This window comes from Gymnoscopelus microlampas, assembly GCF_963454915.1.
Source record: "Gymnoscopelus microlampas genome assembly, chromosome: 14".
NCBI lineage: Eukaryota > Metazoa > Chordata > Actinopteri > Myctophiformes > Myctophidae > Gymnoscopelus > Gymnoscopelus microlampas.
The window spans coordinates 22,952,368-22,979,342 of NC_139951.1; the positions used below are offsets into that span (position 1 = coordinate 22,952,368).

Sequence of the window (26,975 nt, forward strand, 5' to 3'; positions counted from 1 at the left end):
AGAGACCAGCCTGCTGTAAACTGGTCATACTAAACCTCTAAGAACAGAATTGCTTCACAATAAAAAAAGATCGCTTTTTACACACATAGAGAGAGTAGATTAACGATCAACAATAAACTGCCAAGAAACGTACTGGTTATTTTCCATTGCATTGATGTGGCTCTCTAACCTGTGGAAGACCAAAGCTGTGTTTACAAGGTTCACCATTGATTGAACGAACTGTGAACTGGCACTAGCACCAGCACAGACCCAGCACTAGGTTCATCTTGGTCGGAATGAGGCATCATTATGTCTGACAAGACATGCCTTCCAGCTAAGCCCAGCTCAGCAAGCCTGCAGGCTGTGTGGGAGCTGCAGCCAATAGTGTGTCATATTTTTCAGTAGTGGGGGTCGCACTCGCATATACAGTAAAGTTTCTCCCAGCTAAAGCACAATGTGCTAGATGCTCAGGGGACATTAGGACTTAAGCTTTTCACAACACAGGCAAATGGAACAATTATGTAGTTATTTTCACAAGAAGAGTTGGGTTGTCTATTGGTCTGATGTGTTGGCAAATATCAGGCATTTTAACCACTTTGAAACTTGCATCAATATTTTGGGTGTAGACTGGCAATTTTATAGATACATATAGATATTTGAAAGTATAAAAAGCAGGGGGAAATCAAATTCAGCTTGATTAAATACATATATAAAACTGTATTCCACACAGGAAAATCCTGTGTGTTTGTTATCTCTGATACTGAGGGTCCATTTTTTTACTTTTTAGTTAAACTAGGATTTTGCTGTGTACTCGGACTCCAGGGGTCTGTGAATCTGACCGCTGATTCCCCCACCCCCCCACCCCCCGCCTAGTAAAGCTGAGGAGGAGGTCAGCAGTGTGCAGCGCTGTCTGTTTCAATAGAGAGAAAGCGCTGGAGTGGCAGAGGTTGGAGGAAGCGAGGGGAGGTCGAGGTCCCTGGTTGGCCTCAGCACGACAACGGCACGGACTGACAGAATGACATGTATGAGCAACCCACTTGCATGAACGCACTCACACACACTCACAGTCAACCATGTACCCTGGCTTGTATGCATGTATGTACAAACCACCAAGAGAGATGGCATGTTTCTGTCTTGTGCTTTATGTAAAAAAAAATCCCACCCTGTGTGAAGGAAGCGGTGCCTTTGATGAGTGGCCTCCTGGTGGCGCTATAATAGGGCGGGGCGGGGCTTCAGCAATTAATGCTCGTCCCTATTGGTGGTGTAAGTCCACATACCAAATTGGGACTTGCTGGCATGCTGCGAACTGGAGTTATAGCTGTGTAAAGCGCTGTTTAAAGCCAGTGGCCTCCTGGTGGCGCTATAATAGGGCGGGGCGGGGCTTCAGCAATCAATGCTCGTCCCAATTGGTGGTGTAAGTCCACATACCAAATTTGGACTTGCTGGCATGCTGCGAACTGGAGTTATAGCTGTTTAAAGCCCGTGCTCAAACGGACATAACGGACAAACGGACAAACGGACAAACGGACAAACGGACATACGGACGGACATAGTCAAGAGTAGAGCGGCTGGCACCGCTAAAAAAAGAGAGAGAGAGAGGGAGCGACACTGTAGTGCGCTACATGCTGAATTCACATCAGCAGCGGTTTTCAGCTATGCATTCCATGCATTGCCTATGAGGAGTGAGCCATGCTGCGGCAGGAGGAGGCGGAGCCAGCAAAAAGCGATGAGGCAAAGTTTAGAAAAGTTCAACAAAGTGACAAACCAACCAGAAGCGCGCACTGGTCTACGTGGATTACAGCAGGTGTATATACAGCAGGTCCATGCGAGGCAGAGAGATGGATTATCAGAGAGAGGGGGGATCTGTGTTTCAGTGGGGACAGAAAGACTCTGACACAGTGAGTACGTAGTACGGTAGTCGGAGGAAAGGCTTGCAGTGTGTAAGTATCCAAACCTATTTTGTGTGCAGAGCAAGTGAAAGAACGCATGTGCTCTCTCTCGCCTTAGGCGTTTCTGTGTCGTATATCACAAAGCTTGTCTTTTAATCCATTCCATCAGGGCACCATAAGCCCACGGATAGGTGATCAATTAACGTGCCTGTGAAACCGCTCCGAGGGATACGATGCCGACATGGCGTGACCCCCTCTATCTAGTTTCTCCCAGGCCTAATTAATCAAGTGCCGATGCCATAATAACGACGGTCACTAATCACTGGCTGAGTTGGAGGAGCCATTCGTTGGAGCATTTCTCCAACGCCATGGATCAGTTTCATTTTTGATCTCGGAGCCCATTAAAATACATTTCTCCCCATTAGGTTTGGATGACACAGTGTACCCCTCATATGCACAAATGCACACACGCACACACACTCAAACACTCATCTCCTACAAATCTCTCTCACACACAGATCCAAACCTCACAGGCACATGCTGTACATCTCACTCAATCCCTGACAAACACGCACACATGCACACGACACACACACACATCCTTTATCACGCATATTGTAGAAGACTGTGTTCTACAGTAGTTCATGTTGGGTATGATGTGTTCCGAGCGTATAAAATTCGGTAATCGAAAATTGTGTGTGTGTGTGTGTGTGTGTGTGTGTGTGTGTGTGTGTGTGTGTGTGCGCGAGTGCATGCGTGCGTGATATCGACCAGTCACATGTGTGCATTTAGGGTTGTAGGAGTGCACTTGTGCGCTTCGCCGCTTGTATGGTGCACTGTATGTACGTTTGATCATTAAAGTGTGTGATCATGTGTAATTTGCTGCCTAGGTACAAATTCTCATTTTTTTCTTCTTTTTTATTACGGGGACAGAGCTCTGCTCTGTACACGTATTGTTATTGGCAGTATTCTGTCACTTCTTCTTCTTCTTCTTCTTCTTCTTCTGCCACTTTTCGCAGTTCTGGCTGAACCGCGCTGTCGCTTTTTACGAAACTCGGCCATATGGTAGATGGTCATGAAAAACGATCAAAAAATTATTCTCACAATCTTTCGTCCAAAGGTGGCGCTATAGCACTCAATTGAAAATGCCAACTTTGACCAGGTACAACTCATGCCCTGTTTGACCTACAGCCATGAAACTTGGATACACATATGCGTCTCCTCATGCTGAACAACTTTCACACTCTGACTTTTGACCTCTGACCTTTAGATCTCCCACCATTTTGAATTATATGAAAAACAGTCATTGGCTCCTAACTTCTGCATTTTTTCACTTATGGAAAATCCGTTGGAAATTTTTGTAGAAAGTGGTCCAAAGTTCAAGTGTGAAACGTTTCGTGCAGATTGCTCAAAAATCCCAGGAGGAGATAGATTTTAACTATTACAGTTTTATGAAAATTATTCATCTGTGCCTAAAACATACATGCAGACTCACATTTCTTTGAAACTTTGCAGAAATGTACAGGGTCATTCCAAATATCACTGAAACCAATCTTACTCCAATTGGCCAAAAGCAATTTTTTGAAAAGGCAGACTTTAAACAGGCATAAGTCATGCCTCGTTTGGCCGAAAGTCGTGAAACTTGCTTACACATGTGCCTTGACTCATGAGGAACACACGTATCGATTTGACCATTAAGCTCCGCCCTTAGATTTTCCGCAATTTTGAGCAGTTTGAAAAATACTTGTTTTTGCCAGTTCTGGCTTAACCGTGCATACGCTTTTTACGAAACTCGGCCATATGGTAGATGCTCATGAAAAACTACCAAGAAATAATTCTCACACTCATTCGTCAAAGGGTGGCGCTATAGCACTCAATTGAAAGTGCCAACTTTGAACAGGTACAACTCATGCCCTGTTTGACCTACAACCATGAAACTTCGATACACACATGCGTCTCTTCATGCCCGACAACTTTCGTGGTCTGACTTTTGACCTCTGACCTTTAGATCGCCCACCATTTTGAATTATATGAAAAACAGTCATTGGCTCCTAACTTCTGCATTTTTTCACTTATGGAAAATCCGTTGGAAATTTTTGTAGGCAGTGGTCCAAAGTTCATGTGTAAAATGTTTCGTGCAGATTGCTCAAAAATCCCAGGAGGAGATAGATTTTAATTATTACAGTTTTATGAAAATGATTCATCTGTGCCTAAAACATACATGCAGACTCACATTTCTTTGAAACTTGGCAGAAATGTACAGGGTCATTCCAAATATCACTGAAACCAATCTCACTCCAATTGGCCAAAAGGGGGTGCTATAGAAATGTTTTGAAAAGGCAGACTTTAAACAGGCATAAGTCATGCCTCGTTTGGCCGAAAGTCGTGAAACTTGCTTACACATGTGCATTGACTCATGAGGAACACATCTATCGCTTTGACCAGTAAGCTCCGCCCTTAGATTGTCCGCAATTTTGAGCAGTTTGAAAAACACTTAAACCCAGGATTTTTCAGCTATTTGCGTGAAACTGTATCATCTGTGTGATCTCCTTTTTCACAGTTACTTATCTGTTGGGCCAATGGCGTCTCCCTTAAATGAAGGCCTCACAATCTCAGGGTCGCCAGTTCAAGCCTCACTTGATGCAGACTTAATTTAAGTTGAATTGCAAACAACATGAGTGTATCATTGAATACATGTGCAACTGTTAAAGGTAATGATGAAATGCTTCTTGGAGAGAGTATGTTTTTGCAATGTATGACAAACTTCATTGTGAAAATAACCGATCTACAATCTCAAAACTTTTCAGATAGCAACATGTTTCTGAGCTTGTAGATCGGCTGCTTTCACTGGTTCACTTTTATCTTCAACAGATGACCTCAGCCTGGACAAAGCTATAGCCCTATAGGTAGTGTCTCAGCCTGTGAATCCAAAGGTCGAGAGTTTGATTCCTGTTAATGGCAATAGGTTGAGATGTCAATGGGTGAGGTTTTTCACCTGGGATTGCCCCCCTGCGTCCTATATATGACCACCTCAGCTGGGTTGGGCTGAAAAGAATATTCGCCTGTTGGAATCATTTGCTTTGTCTCAATTTCAATCTATTCCCTTTCCATGTCTTATTGTGCTATTATTGCACTTTGCTTTTTGTCTGTCTGTCTGTGGGTGGGTCATTCCACTTTTCAATTGCATTGCACAAAACATAACTGCATCAAATAATGCATGTGCAATTGTTAAAGATAACATGAAATGCTAATTTGAGAGTATTTCATGTTAAAGATAACATGAAATGCTTATTCAAAAGTATTGTTGTCAAAACTCTCTCTCTCTTCAATCTATTCCGTTTCCATGTCTCTCTCTCTCTCTATTCACTGGCCCCGTATTATCGCTGCTTGCAGCTATATTTTCATTTTGTGATTGAAATCAATCCTACGTGCCATGGTGCCATACTCAGTCAGCTGAATCCCTTATATTATATATATATTTTATATTTATATATCTCACACACACACACACACACACACACACACACACACACACACACACACACACACACACAGTACTGTATATCAATACATGGATATTTGAATATACTGTAGGCCTTTCACAGCATGTTTTCAGACAAGAGGTCGGTGTAACTTAAGGATTGTGCATTTTCATTATATTTATTCATCTTCTCAGTCATGCATACAGCCATTTATACAGCCAACAATAACATTTTACTGGAATGAGTGATACTCACCAGTAATTGTTCACTGAAAACATAAAAGGACCATATCAGTGTTTAGCCATTGACTATGACTCATGTATACATTACTACCAATTCTCCAAAGCACGCCATGCTTTATTAGATTTTCCACTTCACTTTGTAAGTTGGTTAAGATAGGTGAACAACAGTGAACTTTACTGTATGGTTCCTTTATTTTTTGTCAAAGTTACATTATCATTGCCTATTGATACATTTTAAAGTGTGGAATTATTTGGAAAGTCAACCAAAATATTCCCTCAGATACGTTTGGTAATATTTGAATGACTTTGAACAAGATGTAAACAAAATGTGAAGGCTAAAAATAAAGAAATTAACAAGAAAGTCTATGTTTATGTATGATATATTATCGTAGCTGTCAATAGACAATGACATATAGGCTGCAGTGGTATGGTCTTTTAACTTAATTCTGCGTATTTCCTTAAATAAATCTGTCCTGGGCAGGTTTCAAAACTGTGAAAGGCAAGAAATGCGCTTTCATTCAGGAGGAATGCCAGAAAGAAATGAACGTGTTAATTGTTGGATGCCAAGCCAACAGATAAGTAAGCAAGAGAATGGAGCTCAAGGAAGAAAGATAAAAGATACAGTATTTGATCTGAAGAATGAGAGCCAGAGCCCAAAGCCCCGACATGTGTACAGTACGTCATCAACGCACCAGCCTAAAATAGCTGCTTTTCTGTTGTACAGTAGCTATTTTTAGCTTCTCTTGTTTTGAAAGAGAGGCCTTGAGAGTTCTGCAAACCTTCTTTTTTACATGTCAACACTTCCATGCCATCATTATCTTATTAAGCGTCTTTTACTGGAATTATATTTAGCTTTGATGTGTTGTTGAATGTACACATACAGTAAGCCATAATATAGTATGCAATGATACAGTATAAAAGGTGTAGGAATAAATAAGCATGGCTTCGACCTCACTACTTTTCGGACATGCTTATTTTTATTATTATGTGATTTCCGTGAAATTATTCATTATTGTTTTTTTCCACTTTCTTTTTTTTGTTAAGAAAATTGTCAAAACAAGGTTCATTCAATTAATTCAATAACACAGTAAGTGCGAGTATGAGATGTACTGTGTGTTTCTCACATCAGAAAGCACGCTCTGTTCCTCTGACGCGCAATAGGGCAAAGAGGAACTTACAGCTCTTCATTGCCACTCTAAATAATAGTTTGCCTTAATGAATTGGTCTTGTATCCAGTGGTGTAAAGTAACTAAGTACATTTACTCAAGTACTGTACTTAAGTACAATTTTGAGGAATTTTTACTTTACTGGAGTATTTCCATTTTTCAATACTTTTACTTCTACTCCACTATATTTCAGAGGCAAATATTGTACTTTGACTCCACTACAATTATTTGAAAACTTTAGTTACTAGTTACTTTGTAGATTTAGATTATTATTACAAAACATACACTAACCACTTCAGCCCTATATACTTTGGCTATTTGAAAATAGCCGATCTACAAGCTCGTAGCATGTAGATCTGCTATTTTCAAAGGATTTTATACATTTGGAAACTTGCGAAATGGGACATTCTGCATAATGAGTACTTTTACTTTTGGTACTTTAAGTATATATATATTTTAATTATAGACTTTTACTTGTAACAGAGTATATCTACATTGCAGTATTGATACTTTTACTTGAGTAAAAAAGTTGAGTACTTTTACCACCACTGCTTGTATCCCTCCGGCGTTGCTATCGTAGACAGGTCCCACTAGATCACAGTAGAACCAACTCATTATAGAAAGTCTTGTGTCTCAACCACCTAGTAATCACACCATTTCATATAACTTATGAGGGCAAAGAGGGCAAAAATTGATTGTTCCAAATGTTACTGTCGTGGGGATGGCAGCAGTATCGACCCAGGCTACAGGACGAACAGGCACTTCGACATTTGTCTTCATATGTAGTCTGAAAACGTAAGCTCACTTGGAGCTTACTTATTATACCTCAGGAGTACTGTATAAACAGAAGTGTTGCCTAAGGTCAACTTTTGCTGTTGCTTGGTGGGTGTGTGTGTGTGAGAGAGAGAGAGAGAGAGAGAGAGGGAGAGAATTGAGCGCGTGCATGTCTGTATAAGATAAACCTTTATTGATCATCTTACAATAAATGCGCCGAATCTTTGTATGTATGTATGTCTGTCTGTCTGTCTGTCTGTTATCCACGTATCTCGATAACCGTGCAACCGCCCGACTTCAAATTCGTCACAAACTACCCGAGCGAGTGCAGTGCCTGGCGTCGAGTCGGCCGGATAGGCGGTTGTCCGGAACCGCATGGAAAAGCTCTGGTCGTGGGCCAAATGAGACAATTGATTGCCATGGCAACCCCAGCCTAAGCTTGATTTGGCAAATCCCCCACACCTGTCCAATTCCCCACACCTGCCATTTCATTACTTTGTCCACTTTCCAGAGTTAGTTTGGCAATGTGCTTGTCAAAAAACATGACCTCCACCATGGCTTTGGCCTGGTGGACCTAATGAAACACAGGAGAGGTAAGAGTAAGGCAAGAGTCCAGTCCAGAGTCCATGCAGGAATCAATAGTCTAGTCAAGTCAGTAACAGACAGTGTAGGACTTAAGTTCTCATGTGTAGTCAAGCTTGTTTGTGGAGCCTGATGGCTACTGGCACAAAGCGCTTGGAGGAATGCCAAGGAGGACTGAGTCTGTGGCTGAATGTGCTCCTCATCTTTGCTACCTCATTCATCATAGATGAATCGGCAACCACACATTGTCCAGTTCAACTCTGACTACAGAGCTAGCTTTCCTCGGGACCGTACCTATGTTCCCCGGGTCCTATGTTCCCCGCTTTCCTAGGGAGAGCGGGGAACATAGGACCTAACCTAAACCTAACCCTAACCCTAACCTTAGTGGGGGAACATAGGGATGACCCCCTTTCCTCACCAGCATGTTCAGTTTGTTGGCATCCCTTGTATTGATGTTACCCATGCAACAAAACACGGCAAAGAAGAGGACACTGCCAAATACAGACTTATAGAACATCTCCTGCAACCCTTTGCACACATTGAAGGACCTGACCCTCCTCTGTGTGTGTGTGTGTGTGTGTGTGTGTGTGTGTGTGTGTGTGTGTGTGTGTGTGTGTGTGTGTGTGTGTGTGTGTGCGTGCAAGAACTGTGCGCAGTGTAAATAATGTGCCATTTTATTTGTGTGCATCCTCCAAATTGCCTGTGCAGTACTATTTGTTGGCTCTAGCTGTAACACTGGCTCACCAGTCACCCTGGAGAAGGAAGGACATGGATACAGAGTGAGAGAGAGAAAAACAAAGGATGACTGGAGAGAGATAGAAGGGGAGAAAAGCCAAGAGGGGGAGAGAGACATGGAGGGATACTAACAAGAAATACACACACACACACACACACACACACACACACACACACACACACACACACACACACACACACACACACACAGTGCTGCGTCAGCAGCCAGTGCGCACCTGGAAACAACAGTAGCTTCAGGGCCATGGCACCCTCGGCACCGAATATACACACACACACACACACACACACACACACACACACACACACACACACACACACACACACACACACACACACAGACTGAGCCTTCATCAAACTGTCAGCATGCATGTCTTTAAAAACATCAAAGTCTAAACAAAACTCTGCAATGCTTCATAGTTCTGCCAAGGTATTGGAGCAAAGGAGCTGTAACTGTATGCTGTAAATGCATTCCATGTACTGTACCATTTGTTTACTGTAGAAAGTAACGACGGTAAACAATAAATTATGTATTAGATACAGTCCTGGTGGTATTAACAAGTCAAATGTCTTTCTTTCTGTTTTTTAATCAAACAAATTGAATTAATCGATAATAAGAAATAATCGATAATCGATCTTAATAAAAAATAATTGATGGGGGGGTACATTTTGCTTAAAAGTATTAAATGAATAGTATTATTACATCATCATATTTTGCCTAGTGGTTACAGTAATCTAATTAGATCTTCTCAATTATTCGATGAATCCAATAAGTAATCGATAGAACAATCGCTATCAAAATAATAGATAGTTTGAGCTCTATGTATAGTAAGCACATACGTAGTAAGTCACTCTTACGTCCGTCTGTCTGTCTGTCTGTCTGTCTGTCTGTCTGTCTGTCTTTCTGGCAGTCTGTCTTATTAAGCTGTAAAACCACTGGCATCTATTGTAGAAGTACTGTACTACTACACATGGCCTCAGAGATAGGGGTTAAGAGGATTTTCAGGATATTGTTTGGGTTCTCTACTGGAAACCCCCACAGGGCCCATGATAAACCCAGAAATGTTGTTTACTCAAAATGCTCATGATTCAAATGTCATCTGTAGTCTTAATAGATTAGATTAAGATTGGTTGATAAAAGTTGCATGTTGGGCAATTTGAGCAATCAGCATAATGAGCTAATTAATTGGCAAAAACTGGAAATGGCTTTCATTTTGCTCCCAGTTAACTTAGAAAGGTGATTTAAGAGTTTGTTTGTGAAATTGATCGATTATGGTGGAGTCATGAAACCTTTGTTAAGAGGATTTTAGAGTCTACATCTATGTGTGGATGTCCATAAATGTATCTCTTGCTATAACTGAATTATGAAACCTTTCCTCATTTGCATAAATGATGTACTGTAATAATTATAGGCCAAAACCAGGAAATAGCTGTTTTTGCTTGTAGCTAATTTAGAAAGGTTATCTTAGTCTATGTATTGATTCTCCACCTTCTCACCTGACCTCACAACCCTTCTATACCTTGAGAAATCACTGAAGGTTTTTGCCATTAAGTATGCACACCACACTGGACCTGCAGTTCTAAAGATTTTTTTTTGGGGTGGGGGGGCTTTTATGCCTTTAATGATAGGACAGTAGACTGACAGGAAATGGGGAAAGAGTTGGGGAGAGACACGCAGCAAAGGTGGTCGGGATTGGGATTTGAACCCGTGACACGTCATGACATGTCTAATCCAGTGAAGTGACTCGAGGTGCGATGGAAGTCTGTCATCATGCAGCAGTGGCTCAGGAGGTAGAGCGGCTGTCTTGGAATCCGAAGGTTCCAGGTTCCAGGTTTGACACTGAACTCCTAACTACTCCCAACGAGTAGGATGGTGCCTTGTATTGTTTCCTCCGCCATCTGTGTGGGAATGTGTGCGTGAATGGTTAAATGTGAAGTACATTGTAAAATGCTTTGAACAGTCAGAAAGACTAGGAAGGCGCTATAAAGGCCATTTACCATCATCCATCCCGGCATGATGCACACTCTGATGTCATTACTTGGCTGCATTGGAACATTGATGAACATAAAAGCATTGCGTGCAGTGGCATTGCTATCATTCTCAATGGCAAATCCTGGACAAAATGCTTAACGGATGCTTGTGGCTGTCCTCCGCCAAGAACCTGTCAGGCTGTGACACTATCTCCTAAGTTGTCCTAACCCTGTGGAAAGGGCAAGGTATGCACTTAAAGTACTCCTAAAGTACCATGCCTAGTCTCAACACAGTGCTTGGGGAATTTGGTGCCACTCACAGTGACCTAATAGATACTGGTACAGAGTTCTTCTTTGCATTATATGGGCAGAAGAATATGATTCTGCATGCATACAGTATATTGCATGCTCTTCTCCAGGTCACTATTGTAAGTGTGAAGGAGGTGATATCCACTGCTGCAACCCACTCACAACAATGATGGTTATTGCTGAATGGGTAGAAAGGCCACCTGGGAAACAGAATAATGTGTCGAGGTTTCCATAAGCGTCCATAAGCGTCTTAGGGTACTTAGAAAAGTGCTATATCAATTTGAGATATTATTATTATTATTATTAAGACATTTAACCCCTAACTGCCCCCAGCAATAAGATGGTTGAAGCTGTAAACTGAATTTCCCCCATGGGATTACTTACTTTGGCCCATCGCACCCAGTGGAGCATAGGCCATCGAAGACTCTTCTCCATCCAATGCGGCTTTGGGAAGTATTTTCCTGTTTCCTGTTCTTAGGCCGCCCTCCCCATGGGATTAATAAGGTGTAAAACATGAAGATGAAGGAGGCCGAAGGGAATGAGAGAGATGATGAAGAGGGTGGAGGCCATTGAGTGTGCTGTGGTTATTAGTTAACTTGAAGTGAATTTATTGCTGTTTCCTGTATTTGGAAATGTATGATCCAATGCCCTAAATTATGTTAATGGTTGTACATTTGTTACAATCTAAAATAATTTACAAGTCAGCCAACTTCCCCCACTTTTAGGCCATTTTGAATTTTCACATTTTTGCCCATCAAGTATGGTGTTGTTATAATGACTATGTTAATAAAGGCAATACATGTTTTCTTGTATTTTATATCTACTATGCAGTACATTATCATTAAAATAAACTTAATTTGGGATTATTTTTACATTTTCTCTTTTATTTTGCCCTACTATTTATTATACTTACACAAATTGCCCAACATGCAACTCTTAGCAACCAAGTTGAAATGCATCCACTAGACCTATACATAACAAGATTACCCTTTTAAAAAGTAGGGAGATACTGTATCTGAGAGCTACTTCAAAGGTTACTTGAAGAACCAATATACAGTGGTTCTCAACTCCAAATCCTGGGACCCAACTTCTCTTCTCTTCTCTTCTCTTCTCTTCTCTTCATTTATGAAGCCGGATTTGTACTTAGTTGCGTGCCAAAAGAGCCAATCTGAAGCTTGCTACTCGCAATATCGAGCCTTTTACTGTGAAGAGTGGCCTCATTCTAACGTTATTAAAAACAGAATACTGCTTGGGCCTGTTTAATGAATAAACTTTTTTATAATTATTGGTCTACAGCAATTCCAAAAATACTTAAAGAGCATAATTGAAACATTGGATTATAATTGTGTTACAATTACGGTCTCGGCATAGCGTTGCAACAGATTTCTTATTGTGTCCTTTTACAACTTCTTGTACACTACTCCTACAACCTCCAAGCTGATGGCAATGAGATAAAAGAGAGTCTAAACAGATCTCTGTTTAATTATTATTCAGGCAGGCTGAGGCAGCAAGCCAGTGTTTGACTCACTGAGGGTTTGCTAACATTGATTTCTACAGGAAGCCGGCGTAAGGAGGAGAGATGAGGGTTACGTTTAAGGGGAAATGTACTCTACTTAAGCTAACATTTGATTTATGGGAGTATAGGGTTCCTCTGTGGTAAAGTACATGATCTATTTTCACTGAGGACTGGTGTATAGCATAGGGAGAGGTTAAGGTTGAGTTCAATAGGAAATATTTAAGTATTCTCATCAGGTGGAGTGAGAGTATACGGAGGTGGAGAGCCATCTTTAACTGAGACTGTCAGACCGTCTCTGTTCGGCTGAATCCCAATAGGAAGTCCTCAAGGGGGGAGGGGTAGTAGAGCAAGAATCAGAGAGAGAGAGAGATGGAGAGATTAGGAGAGAGATGGAACATTCTTCATGTGCACATGCAAACTTAAAACTCTGAGAAAGCAGAGAGACAAAGATGTTGCGAATCGATGTCTATTAAGTGTTTTGTGTGGGCCAGTTAGAACTCTTATCTTCTCTCTCTCAAAGTTTAGATGAAGAGTGAAAGGAGAGTGGGGAGAGAGTGAGGAGTAATTGGTGAGGGAGAGCACTGGGGGAATTGTGAGAGAAGAGAATGTTTGACATGTGAAGAGGAGTGCAGGGGTGAGAATAGACATTGGCATCACACAGCTATCATAAAGGTCAACACAGATCACAGAGGGAATAGTAGGCTTAGGAAAGAGAAAGAGAGCAGAAAGACTAACATGGGTTTGAGAGGGAAATGGGTAAGAGAGGGCTAAAGAAAAAAGGAGCATGCAGAGACGAGAAGAGTAAGATTCTCAGAGGATGACAAATCCAGGATAAGCTGGTCTTATTACCAGATTCAGGGCTGTGTGCGCTGAACAGCAGCTATAACCTAACATGCTGAGATCAGAAATAGAATGAGACACTTCACAGCATAGTGAGTGCGAGTTTGCAGTAAACGGGGAAACGTTACCAAGAATTTTCAGAACTTTCTAAAAATAGCTAAAATAGGAGGTCTACAACATGTTATGATGCAATGTGTTGTGAGCTTGTAGATCTATTATTGTTTTGTTTTAATCCATCTAAATAACAGATTAGAACAGATAAGAAGAAATGAGTGCTAGGGGATGAGGTGAGTTTTCAGAAGATGGGGACCGGTTCCACAGTATGGGAGCCAGGATGGCAGGACTCAGGAGGGAGAAGTACTGTATCTAACTGTCTTGAACTGTTGACCAGCACAACACAGCGCAACACAACGCAACGCAACGCAATGCAATGCAACGCAACACAACACAGTATAAAAATATACAACACTGCTGCATAAAACAGAACTCTGCAGATCATAACACATCAGAACAATGTATCACAGAGCATATAGCACTTCATTTTTGAATAGCACTCACCTTTTTTTAATTGAATTTCCTCACGTGGTTTTGTATGGTGCCATGACCATGTGCGCTACCACGTGTGTGCACTTACTACCTTGCTGACCTTACTGCATAGCGCCTTGTGTGTATTTGGTCTTTTATCATCTTTTATCACTTCCATTTCCTCCAGGCTGCCCCTTCTGTCTGTCTGGCTCATGCTGTGTGTGTGTGTGTGTGTGTGTGTGTGTGTGTGTGTGTGTGTGTGTGTGTGTGTGTGTGTGTGTGTGTGTGTGTGTGTGTGTGTGTGTGTGTGTGTGTGTGTGTGTGTGTGTGTGTGTGTGTGTGTGTGTGTGTCAGATAACGTACCTGTATCTAATCATTTGTAATCTCTGCTGTTCTACTACCGAAAGTTTAGATTAATGAGTTCTCTTAAGGCTAGCTAATTAGTTAAAGTGGTTTTGTCCAAATATGTCTTGATAATACCTGTACCTGTGCGTGTGTGACTTGATGTAAATGCTGAGCAGCATGGCCCAGCGATATGAGACTGTTTACTGTGTGGCTGTTATCATCACAATGGGATGGTAATGAACACAAGCCACCAAGCATTGTCAAACGTCTCTGTCTGGACTGCAGCCTGTTCTACCCTCGTGGTTTTAAAAAGGTTTCATGTCAAGGACCCCCAAATTGATATGTATTCGGCCATGGACCAGCAGTTCAAAAGATTTTGTGCCAGATGATTTGCGTTCTTCAAATGTTTTCGAACATAGCAGATGATCTACAAGTTTGGCTTGCAGATGGACGAAGTATAAATAAGGTTAAAGTGGTTAAACTGACTTCGATGCCCTTTAAGTAATTCCACTTTGAGAACCACTGTTCTAGCTCTACACACTGTTAGATGCAGATACTCATTTACATTGTAGGCATTTCACTGATGGTTTCGTCCAGACAGAGTGATCAGTCAGATGAATAGTGCTCACACAGTAGCTCTGCGATCCTACAAGATCAGATACAGTAAAATGAGACGTGCCAGTATAAAGCCTGAGTTATACTTAGTTGCATGCAGGTGTCATGCAATGTAAACGTATGTTTTCTCATGCCAATAAAGCCCATTGAATTGAATTGAAATTGTCACACACACACCAAAATTAGCCAATAAAGACATGAATTAAAGGGCACAGGAGGAAAGGGTGTGTATCTTTGCTTGTCAGCTTGATTGTTTTGTTTGCTCATGTGCTCTTTATTTCTTACACTAATTTCCCCTAAGATTTTGCTTTATAATAAGACCTTTGGGTTGTCGTTTTTTTCATAATTACTGTAATCATCTTTTTCTCCTTACAGGGTATTTTTTTTTTTTTTTCACTTCATAAACATGTTTGTTGACTTTGTTCCCTTTGTCTACTCCAGCATCCAGTTTATTGAGACCCATTTTGGTTCTAAATAAACCTTTTGAATATTGCAAACTACTGGCCACTGTGACTGAAATGTGGCTGGATTATGAATTTTCCTTCTTGCATTGTTAGGAACATTAGACCTTTTCTTTATGCTAGCATGAAGGTCATCATATAGTACCTGCCAGTGCCGGCTTTGCTCATGTGGCTCTCTGTGCCACTGGTTCTTAGACAGTGTGCAGAGGCACACTGGACTGCTGTGCTGTGAGACCAGGTGAGCCTAGGGAGTTTGTAACAACCACACATTTTTTATTGCAATACACATACTACTATATAAAATGTAATTATTCTTAAATGTAGTATATCAGTACTTTGTGTGCACTCTTTCTTTGTACTTTGTGTGCACTCTTTCCCCTATACATAGACACATTATATACATTATATACTATAAAAAGCACTCACAATCCTTATCGTACTTTTAATTACATTTTAATGCCATGCACATTTCGTCATTAAGCCTTCCTCAGCGTGATTTGATCACGCTGAGGAAGCCTTAACGCCGAAACCCATTTATGCTCTCCCCGTGCCATGTACATGTAATTAAAAGTACCAGAAGGTTCTTTTTCTTGAGCTGTGCACCCAGAAAACTATTCTGCTCATTTTGTTTCTACTTTGAAATTCTATACCCTAAAAAATATATTTTAAACACCTTCAACTTGGCAAGTCATTATACAGTAGGTGAAAAATGTGTATTTTAAATTTCCAAAAATAAGAGATCTCAAACTCTCATCTTATTGCGACATGTTGCTTGTATATCAGCTGTTTTTGCTATGAATACAGAGATTTTGACTTGCTCATTGGTGTGCCTTGGGTACAAAAAGTTTGAAAAGGACTGCTCTGTTGTACAGCTAGTGTACGAGTCCCGACTGAAGGCATGTGTTGAATGTCCCTGAGATTTAGTAAACCTTAAACTAAACCATATGACCTTCTCTACAAGAAAAAAACTATGGATTTTCAACTGAAAAACCTAAAGCGATGCATCACCATGTAGAGTACGTGAACTTAAGACAAACATTGATGATTGTTCCAACTAATAAGATCCGAGGTTATATTCAGTTTTTCCCCTTGGTGTGAAGAAGCCATAACAATATTCTTAAGTAAAGTTTGACTTAATTTTTGGGGGAGTTTGTGTGAAGGGAGTCAGTGTTTATTAATATTGATATAGAGGCCTGCTCTGTGCTCTCTATGGTTGGCTTTTGATTGACAAATTGTTAGACGCTGTCGGATTCCCATGACTGCAGTTGAATATTAATGACTATTTGTCGATAACTCAAGGATGTGTGTGTGTGTGTGTGTGTGTGTGTGTGTGTGTGTGTGTGTGTGTGTGTGTGTGTGTGTGCGTGTGCGTGCGTGTGTGTGCCCTTTTCATAATATGGTGTATTTCTGAAGTGTGGGTGCTACTGGGACAACTTTGCAAGCGTTGTCTAGTAGTGTATTCATCTGCCCCGTGTGTGTGTGTGTGTGTCCACACAGCTCACTGAAAGTGACATTTCATCAGCCCCCTCTATACAGACTTTCAGGTTCACAAGACATTATAAAGTACCTGTCAAAGAAAGTTTAATGTGATAGTAGAACATCAGTGAGTCTGCTATGACTGTGCTGCTGGTCAATCTATGCTCATGGACAGACTCTCTTATCTCCAAACTGCAGCTGAAGGGTTGTGCCAAAATACATATTGGAACATAATATGACAAATACATTCGATATTAAAAATCATCCTGTCATTCCATGTGAATTCTACTCAATGTTCCTCCCAACTTGATGATTTGTCACATCCCTGACCCTCACAGACAGAATTCACTGGTGGCCACTGGTGGACAAAGTACTCAAACCTAGTACTTACTGATAGTATACTCCTGGTCAAATATTACTCAACTACAAGTTGCTCTGTTACATTTGTACTTGAGTTCAATCACAAAGCAAGTACTGGAGTACAGTTGCTTTAAAAAATAAAATAAAACATACACATAAGTATTCAAAAGTACATATTGCAAAGTACATTTACTTTTTAATATCGATGCATTGCTGTATTAAAATGTAGACATTTCCCAAAACCATTTCAAAGAATTTACCATTTTTTCCCCAAAAATATCAATAATAGTGAAAACAATACATTCTTCGGTTTTGATTTTGAACAGTCATGAATAGATCCAGTCACACTACCATGCTGTGCTCATCTACCCCCCTCTCTCTTACCTAAGATATCTACGGTATACGTAGCTATTGTTATTCCACCTTCTCAAGGTGACCTCTACTGCATGTTGGATTACAATAGTTCTATCTATTCTCTTCTCTTTATCTATCTTTTAATTGCATTGATGAACCTGCACGATTAAGAATTTCACCCACCTTACTTGTAATGTAATGTGACACTAAAGATTGATTCTGATTGATTCTGATTCTTATTCTCCCAAGGATAAACATACACACACACACTGCTGCTGTATTGCAAAAACACACAAACTCAGGTTTCATATTTGGCTGATGGACCTGGAGTCTGTCTCTCGGGTTTTGTCCCATGCTTCTGCAGCATCCCCTGCTTGACGTCTTCTAATAGTTCTCTTGTAGATCTTCTCGAATGAAGGACTGGAGAGGTAGTAGATGATCGGGTTCAACATGCTGTTGAGATAGGTCAGTGTGATGGTGATGTAAAACACTGTGGTCAGATCCTGCAGGCCGTCACAGCCTTCAGAAACATTGATCCAGATCAGCAGCTGTGTAATGTCACTTGGCAGGTAGCAGATAATGAAGATGACCACCACCACTGTGATGAACACCAGAGCCTTTCTGATCTTGGCATCTTGAGCCAGCTGTCTCCTTCTCAGATGAACAACGATCTGGACGGTGCAGTAGAGGATTACAGCCAGTGGCAGCCAGAAGGAAAGCACAAACACAGATCTATGCCACTTTAGAGAGAAACTGGGCTCGGTCTTAACCATAAAGCTCTCGCAGTGAGTTGTGTTGTTTCTCATTATAGCCACGGGATGAGCCGTCATTGAGATGGTGAGCAGCCACAGTCCAGCCGCACAGCACATGGCTTTGTAGACACTTAAAGAGTTAACGGGATGGTGGGGGTGCACTACACGCACATGCCTGTCCACAGCAACAGCCATTAAGAACATGATGCTTCCAGTGCGGTTCATCGCCAACATGAAGAGATTAATCTTGCAGAAAGTGTCTCCAAACTTCCAGTTCATTCCATAGAAGTAGTAGCTTGCGCGGAAAGGCAGAGCCACGATGAGCAGGAAGTCAGCCAGTGCCAGGTTGAACAGGAGGACAGTACTGCTCTTCCAGGGCTTGAGGTAGAAGCAGAAGAACCACAGAGCCAGACCATTACCAAGGACACCCAGAAGAGTCTCACTGATTAGTACTGGAGGTAGCAGTTGGCTGAGCAAAGTTCCATTCAGGCAGTCCATTTTCACATACTGTACTGTATGTCCTGGTTTGTTGGATGCAGCATGCAGGTCCACTAAATAACCTCATGAACTCTCACTGTGTGCTTATAAGCGGTGGAATTTGCTCAGCGTAATGGGTTTGTGTCACGGAGGATTATATTTGTAGATTTCACTGGAAGTCCTGTGATGCTGCATTTCATTAGAAGGTACAATATTTCGTTTTTTTTCCACATCACATGGTTGACAGTGACGAAATGTGGTCACTCACTTACACATGGATGGATGATAGGTGGATGATCAGCATCAATGTGAATTCACATCTCAATGTTTAACCAGCAGACGCTGTTAACATTTTATTAAACGTGTTGGTTATGGTTTATACAGTTTCATACAATACATTAGAAGGCTGCTGATAGTAGCAGAATTGTTCCATGTAATAACAGTTTAACCACTTAAAGCCTATATTCTTCATTGACCGGAGCAGATCTACCTGCTTATACTGTAGCTTGGTTTGTAGATGTGTTATTTTCGCTGAAAATTCACCCCTGGGTTCATGTGGTTACGGTATGCAGGCTATCAAATTAAGCAGCGCTTGTTCCCGTAGTGTTCACAGCGGTTGTGAGATAAGTACATGTGGAATGGGTTACCTGCAAGCCTTAAGTCGATTAGCTCTATTGTTAACTTCAAGTCCTCCACAAAGAGCTGGCTGAATAGCAGCTGGACCTAACCTTCAATTACTTGAGTTGCAACAGGTTCCATTTTCGGTACCCTTGATGTTCTTTATTGCTATTCAACTATTTTACCCCTTAAAAAGAAAAGAAAAACAACAACACATGGCTCTGTTTATGATTAATTGTCCTTAATTGTGTGTGCTGTTCACAGAATGACACGGATGGACAAGGGTGAAAACATAATCTATTACTGTATCTCTGGCCTGGTGGAGATAATGAAAAAGGGCCATGGAATAGACTAAAGTAATTAGTTAGCGGATCCAAGTGGCTGGGAGGTTAAATAGGGGCAGATATAATAGCACACATGATTTAATCATAAACTTTATTCGTTTTTGAAAAGGTTTACTGTGCTTGACCATGAATAAAGGCAGTAATGACAGATAAGGGCAACAACAGGAAATACATAATAGTATAGCTGTGAATACAAATACATTGCATATACCTGTACCAGCATAATAATAACCTAGTGTACCGCAGGGCTTTATTTTTTTCACTGGGAAGGAAGCTTGGGGTACTTTATCATAGTTCCCTAGTGTAGCAGCAAGATTCTGAATGTTAACACTTCTGCAGTGTGCCTGCTGCCATGTTGTGTTTGTTAATCTGGAGACGCAAACACAACACAAAGGCTTTTTTTTTTCTTGTGCTGGTGAAAAGCAATCACAACTTCAATTTCTTCGCTGGAGCGGTGAAATCAACCTCCACTAGAACTTCTCCTTTTTCTCTACCCCAGTGATTGGATTAGAATGAGTTCCATTCATTGTTTTTGTCTCTTCTGGCCTCTCAACCAACCTATTAGGCCTTTTTCTCAAGAGTGAATCAATTAACCCCCCTTGTTGGTTTGGTCTGTGTCTGCAGCTCTCTTTGCACTTGTAGTCTGACACAGTTTTTGCACAGATTTTTCTTTTTCCATTTTCCATCAAGGACAGGGAATTTTCAATTACCAGAGTTGGTACCAGAAAATTCAGCGTAGCAATAGTTCATGTAGGCACGAAAGGCAGGAGGTTTTCATTCTAGCTCACTCCCAGACCCTCTCCTTTCATTCTCTAACAAGTTAATTAATACATACACCTACAAATCAGTCTGTCTCTCCACTTTCAACCTCTCTACATTCGCATTTGCTACAAGTTAACTCACACACCCTCATACCCACAGTGCATCTCAGGCTGTTCATTTAAGCAGTCTCTGTTCACTGTTCATTCTACATGCTTCGCTGTCTCAGCTGGTCGTACAGCTGTCAGAGAGAGAGAGAGAGAGAGAGAGACGCAGTTTGCCATTACTGACTTATGGATGGAGATAGGACATTTATTTATTGTTTTAACTATTTTTGTTTTATTGTTGTTTGTTTTTCTTTATTCTTGTGCAGGACTTTGTGACACTGCTCTACGTATTTAGATGTGGACAAAACATTAAAGTGTTCATAATGGAGTAGATCACACCCAGAGTAGATGATACTCTATGATAGGCTGCTAATTAGAATCATGCACACAGACACAGCCACTTTGTCTTGGCAGAGATTATGAGAAGTCCTGTGGCTGTCTATTGCAGCAACACAACACCAAATGGAAGGGATGGGTTAGATTCTATCTAGCCCCTTCCTTCCACTTAGCAGTTAGCAGTAAAATGGTTAAGAGATACATGGAGTGTGTACAACGGGTTTCCACTGGCACTCCACTCCACCCATAACTCACCTTTTGTATATTCTATTGAGATCATGAAATCTAGAGAGGGGGAGAATGCTGAAACGCATGGAACAGTCTCTAGTGCGTTTTGATCAAGAGTGTTAGCGTGTTGATGGCTGTGTGGATTAACCACTGCACCACCAACTGACACCTCCATTGCCTTCCTATTTACCTACTCCTCTCTCCTTTAACACCAACTTCAACCTCTTCCTCTCTTCTTTATTGAGATTGAAAGTCATCTAGAGAATAGATATAGAAACAGATCCAATACAATTCAGCTCCTTTCCCCATGATATCGTTTGAGAAATACTGGTCCAAAGAGATGTCATGTATGTGTGTGTGTGTGTGTGTGTGTGTGTGTGTGTGTGTGTGTGTGTGTGTGTGTGTGTGTGTGTGTGTGTGTGTGTGTGTGTGTGTGTGTGTGCGCGCGCGTATTTACCTCAGGGTCATAGATTGTACTGCTTAGTGTGACAAAGTAGAGATATCTAGAAGTGAAGAGTAAATATAGCCTTGTCACAGTAGAGATAGCCTTCTCCATCTTCACCCACAGCATACCTTTTAATGATTTGGTCATATTGGATATTGGATATTTTTTGTCACTGTATATTTGCACATTATATGAAATTTGTCCTGCATTTACCCATCCCAACCAAACTATTAAGAGTGGTGAGCACTAATTGTACAGCGCTAAAGTACACTTAAACACATTGACCGGGGCACGAATTGGCGACCTTCCGTTTCGCAGACGGCCTATCCACCCACTTAGCTACATCAGCCATGGTCACAAAGAGCAGATGATCTTACATTATCTTCAAAGTGCTGTAAAGCTTCCTCACTGTTCAACTGCTCTCACTGATGGAGAGAACAATGTCGTTGACAAGCATTGTCTGGAAGTACTGTACACCTGACAGCTATAGAAAAGCATTATCTTAAATTAGGGTTCCAGTACCTTTGTATCGTTCAAAATGCCTATGACTGTTCTCTTGTGTTAGATCTCATCATACATTTGGAAGGTTTTTTGGTAGTGATCAGCTGTCTTTGGTAATTGACTGCACTGTGAAAGAACTTTTAAGAATTAAAATTGTGTCTTTTTGTTTTTCAGAATAAAGTGTTGAGCCTTGACACACTGAAAGTGAAACTGCAGGTAAGAACAAAAGTCTGACTCCCCTTTTCTCTGCTGTTCGTTATTCTTTCAGTCTTGCTTCCTTTGTTCAGTGAGAGCAATTCCCTCGAACCCATTCCATGTAACAATTATGCCTGAGTACTGCAGACAGTTCTTTCTTGAATTATAGTACAATACAAGTAGAATGTTGTATCATAAATTCTGGTGTCTCACTGGTAACTTAACTTATTAACAGAGGGTTCCTTGTAACTTTCGACAGGTGGAGAGAGCAAAACTTTATTTATATGCCTTGTTTATTTATTTATTTCCCTTTACTTCTTCCTCTTGGGGACTCTAGCAAAAGTTTTGCAGCTGCTCAGTAAAACAGCCCAAAATACACACACGGTACCCAGAGGGGGCATGAGGGGTTGCCCGAGATACAAGTTATAATGATAACATGAAACACCTTCCTTGACGTTTTCCCCCATGAAATATTTGAAGCTTCCAGTGTCTTTTCCCTCTGTAACAGCATTCATACATGGTTTGGAAACGATAGCTCTGTTATTTCAGAACCATGGACAGATACGTTTAGGCTATTTGCATAGGGCCGCAAGGTGCTGTCCCAGGTACTGAATGGAGCGAAAGAGAGATAGAACACATCACTTCGGTTCAGCCTTGCTTGCTGAACTTTCAGCTCTAGTTCTGTTTTTTCCATTGTATCAATCCACAGAATGGAAATGACAGGGGGGAAGTGAAGTTTTTCGGTCAAACGAGAGGTAGAGACAGAGAGGGGGCGGGGGAGATGCCGTAGGCTATTATTTTGTGTTTTTTGAGTTTAGCAGTCATCTCAGCGGTTAGAATAGTTCATGAATTCTATTGTTTGGGGTCTTGTATTGCATTTGAGTGCTAAGGTTTCATACTGGCTTCAGCACTTCTGTGAAATAAATGTATTATTGGATTTTGAAAAAACATAGTTTTATGTTGTTATTTAGCCTTTCAGATGCTATTGCAAAGTTAAATCAATGAATTTCATTAAAGCAGCTGACCTGGGAATCTGCCCCAAATATTCCTTTTTCATAGTATTACCACCAAGGGCTCAGCTTGAAAGTTTTACATTGAGGCTAATACGGAAGAGACAGTTCATATGAATAGCCTGTAGTTTCGCTGTTTTACCCCTGCTGGTGTCAGAAAGAATTTATCTTAACGCAAGAGGATGGGTTGACAAACTTTAGACTAGATTTTCTTACCTTAATAAAAATTGTCATAAATAATATGCTTCCAGTCGCTAGTTTAAAGTCTCCTTTCAATCATCATGATATGCGTTTTGGTAAACTATGGTCCCATTTATTTTAAAATTGACGATAAAGTAGGTTATGCTCTAGGAGGGGCGGGATGATTTGATTGACAAGCTACACAACCAATAGCATGCATTCCCCGCCCCCGCTCTTGATTGACAAGCTACCCAGCCAATAATGGTCTGGTGGCATTCTGCAGGATATGACGCGCTATTGAAAGATGGCGGATTTGAAAGATGGCGGATTTGAAATTGCTGAACAATCTGCTTCATTTACAGTCTGTAGAAACCAATGGCGTCACGTTGTCCATTCTTTTTATACAGTCTATGATTACCACTGATACCACATGACAAGAATGTAATGCAGAAATAGGCATAGTAAGATGATAACGTACTGTTTTACTTGCCCCCTCACCATTTTAACTGCCCCCCTCAGTCACTTCATCCTGGCGCCAGGCCTGCCGAAAAGTTTCAATTTTCCGCAATGCAGAGGCAGCAGTGGCTCAGAACCTAATGTAGAGCGGCTATGTTGAGGTGTCCCTGAGCAGGACCCTGAACCCCTGGACCCCTAATTACTCCCTGTGCGCCCCCTGGGGCTCTACACTGCTCCTAATAGGATGGGTCTAACGTAGAGTCGTTTCCCCATGGGGATCACTACAACTGCTGTACCCTATCCTTATGCACACTGCAGGAAAGGGGAGACTGTTAGCTTCTGTATCCTTTCCTTCCATTTCATTCAGCACACACTTATTTTCTGTAATAACAAACTAGCAGCAGCTGGTTCCCATAATGTAAATAACCAGAAGTGACCTCCATTCGCGGCTGAGGAGCACGGAGCACAGCACAGGGATTTAATTACGCCTTAGTTAATCTCCACAAGTTAATTAGTCGGCTGGTCTGCTACACCGAAAACACAAGAGGGAATACGCTTTTCTTTAATTAAATTATCATAAACAGACGTTAGCACTGGGAGAGAAAGACAGACCTACAGACAGACAGACAGACAGACAGACAGACAGACGCAATGTGTGAGACAATCCAAAAGAGTTAATGAGAGGGTGTGTGAGAGAGAATGACAGGAAGAGAGGAAGGATGGAAGGATCAACAGAGAGAAGACGAGAGCAAACTAGAACAGACATGGGGGGTGTTAAATGGAGACGGGAGAACAAGACCAGAGTTATCAGTACGAGTCTTAATGATAATCCACAGAACAGGGGAATGCTAGAGGCTCTGATGAAGCCATCCTGTATCCAGTCTAAAACCACTTGTCTCACGGCCTCATTACCATTCTAATGACTGCAGTGTGACTTCCCTGCAGTGCAACACACACACAGATGTCTGGGTCTGTTGGGATTGCAGTAGATAAGCATAATTGAAGGCAGCTAGCCATAACCATAGCCTCTGCTATGTAATGATAACTCAGAATTTGTCAGTTTATTCAGCATCTCTCTAGAATACAACCTGACTGATATGCGGTCCATCACTGCTTGTTAACCACTTTGAACCTGGCGCATTTCGGTATGTCATTCTAGGCTAGGTGAACATTTGCAAAAACGTTTCAAAGGATTTTGAACTATTTCGACGATATCTAAAAACAGTATACTTCTACTAATGCTACTAATGCTTTAACAACTCTACTACCAGATATAACAGTGATACATAACCACTTAAACCCTGTATGCTTCATTGACCTGGCTCCCCAGGGGTATATTCTTGGTCCCCTCCTTTTTTCCCTCTACACCAAATCTCTTCACTGAAAATAGCTCATCCACAAGCTCACAACGTGTCATGCTGCGATGCGTTGTGAGCTTGTAGATTGTCTAGCTTTGCAGAATGTTCACCTATTTTCACGGAATATTCACCTATTATGACATGCCCAGAATAGGGAGAAATATGCTAGGGTAGGATCATGATGATGATGATGTTGCTCATTATGATAATGAGAAAGCTTCCTTCTTCTTCCTCCTCAGATTTGGGACACAGCAGGACAGGAACGCTTTCGAAGTGTTACACATGCTTACTACCGTGACGCGCACGGTAAGACTTCTCTGGTGTGTGTGTGTGTGTGTGTGTGTGTGTGTGTGTGTGTGTGTGTGTGTGTGTGTGTGTGTGTGTGTGTGTGTGTGTGTGTGTGTGTGTGTGTGTGTGTGTGTGTGTGTGTGTGTGTGTGTGTGTGTGTTCTTGAGTGACATCCACCAGTGGTTCTCAAACATTTTCATGACATGGACCCCCAAATTAATATGTATTTGGCCGCAGACCCCCATTTTTTTCCCCCCAAGATTATTTGAAAATAGCACATCTACAAGCTCTCAACATGTTGCATCACGATGCGTTGTGAGCTTGTAGATCCACCATTTTCCGCTATATATAGCCACTGTGTAGGGTTAAATTGTTTGGACTGAATTTCTGAATCAGAATCAATATCTTTGTTGTCACATCACAGGTTTACAGGTGTAAAACAGTGGGTGAAATTTGTTTTTGTGCAAGCTCCATTGTTTTCTTTATTGTTTCCAGAAAGAGAAAGAACTAGAAAAAGTGCTCCTCGGAGCACAGGTCTCCGCCAGGCCAGGTCAGGTTGGGAGTGTGCCACAGTGTCATATTCCATCAGGATGGAATATGATAAATCGGACGGAGCCGTCTTGATCACTTGATTATAAAGATAATGTGTACCGATTTGCGTGATGTTTGGACAAAATTTGTAGGAGTAATATATTATAAAAATATATTATGCCATTTGTTCCTAAACGTAGTGCGAATATGCCTGCAAAGTTTCAACGCTATCGGATGCTGCCTTCATGATTTGTGGCATTTTGTTCAAAACGGGCCACTCCTGCAAACTTTAGATGTCAATCTTAGCCAATCAGGATGGAATATGAAGAATCATAGAGATTCGTCTTGATCACATGAGTATAGAGATCATGTCTACCGATTTGCGTGAAATTTGGATAACATCTGAAGGAGTAATGCTTTACATAAGTACATGATTTGAGGCATTTTGTTCCAAACGGAGCATTCCTGCAAACTTTGGAAGCCAGTCTTAGCTAATCAGGATGAAATATGAAAAATCTGAAACAAGCACGCACGCACGCACGCACGGATTGACTGCAAAACATAGGGTGCCTTTTGGCCTGGCAGAGACAAAAAGAAAATTTGGGTGACAGGGGGGGCAAAGGGGAAAAGAAAGAATCAAAAACAAACATATACATGATTTTTATGCCATATTAACTCATTTTGCTGGGGACCCCGTGGATCCCCCCAGACCCCACTTTTAGAACCACCAATCTATATTATAGCAAATATA

General features: G+C 41.3%; 2 protein-coding genes across 3 annotated transcripts in view; one reads left to right on the forward strand and one right to left on the reverse strand.

Moving 5' to 3' along the window:
* Positions 1-26,975, forward strand: part of rab26 (RAB26, member RAS oncogene family) — an 82,701-nt gene that overhangs the window by 18,286 nt on the left and 37,440 nt on the right. For both annotated transcript variants that reach the window (XM_084079436.1, XM_084079437.1), the window contains exons 3-4: positions 22,381-22,422; positions 25,645-25,711. In XM_084079436.1, coding sequence (XP_083935562.1) covers positions 22,381-22,422; positions 25,645-25,711 — 109 coding nt within the window. The remainder of the gene's footprint in view (positions 1-22,380; positions 22,423-25,644; positions 25,712-26,975) is intronic.
* Positions 17,945-18,889, reverse strand: LOC311059556 (hydroxycarboxylic acid receptor 3-like; the record flags this gene model as incomplete). Its single annotated transcript, XM_084077567.1, has 1 exon — positions 17,945-18,889. One exon carries the CDS (start codon positions 18,887-18,889, stop codon positions 17,945-17,947), a length of 945 nt encoding a protein of 314 aa, XP_083933693.1.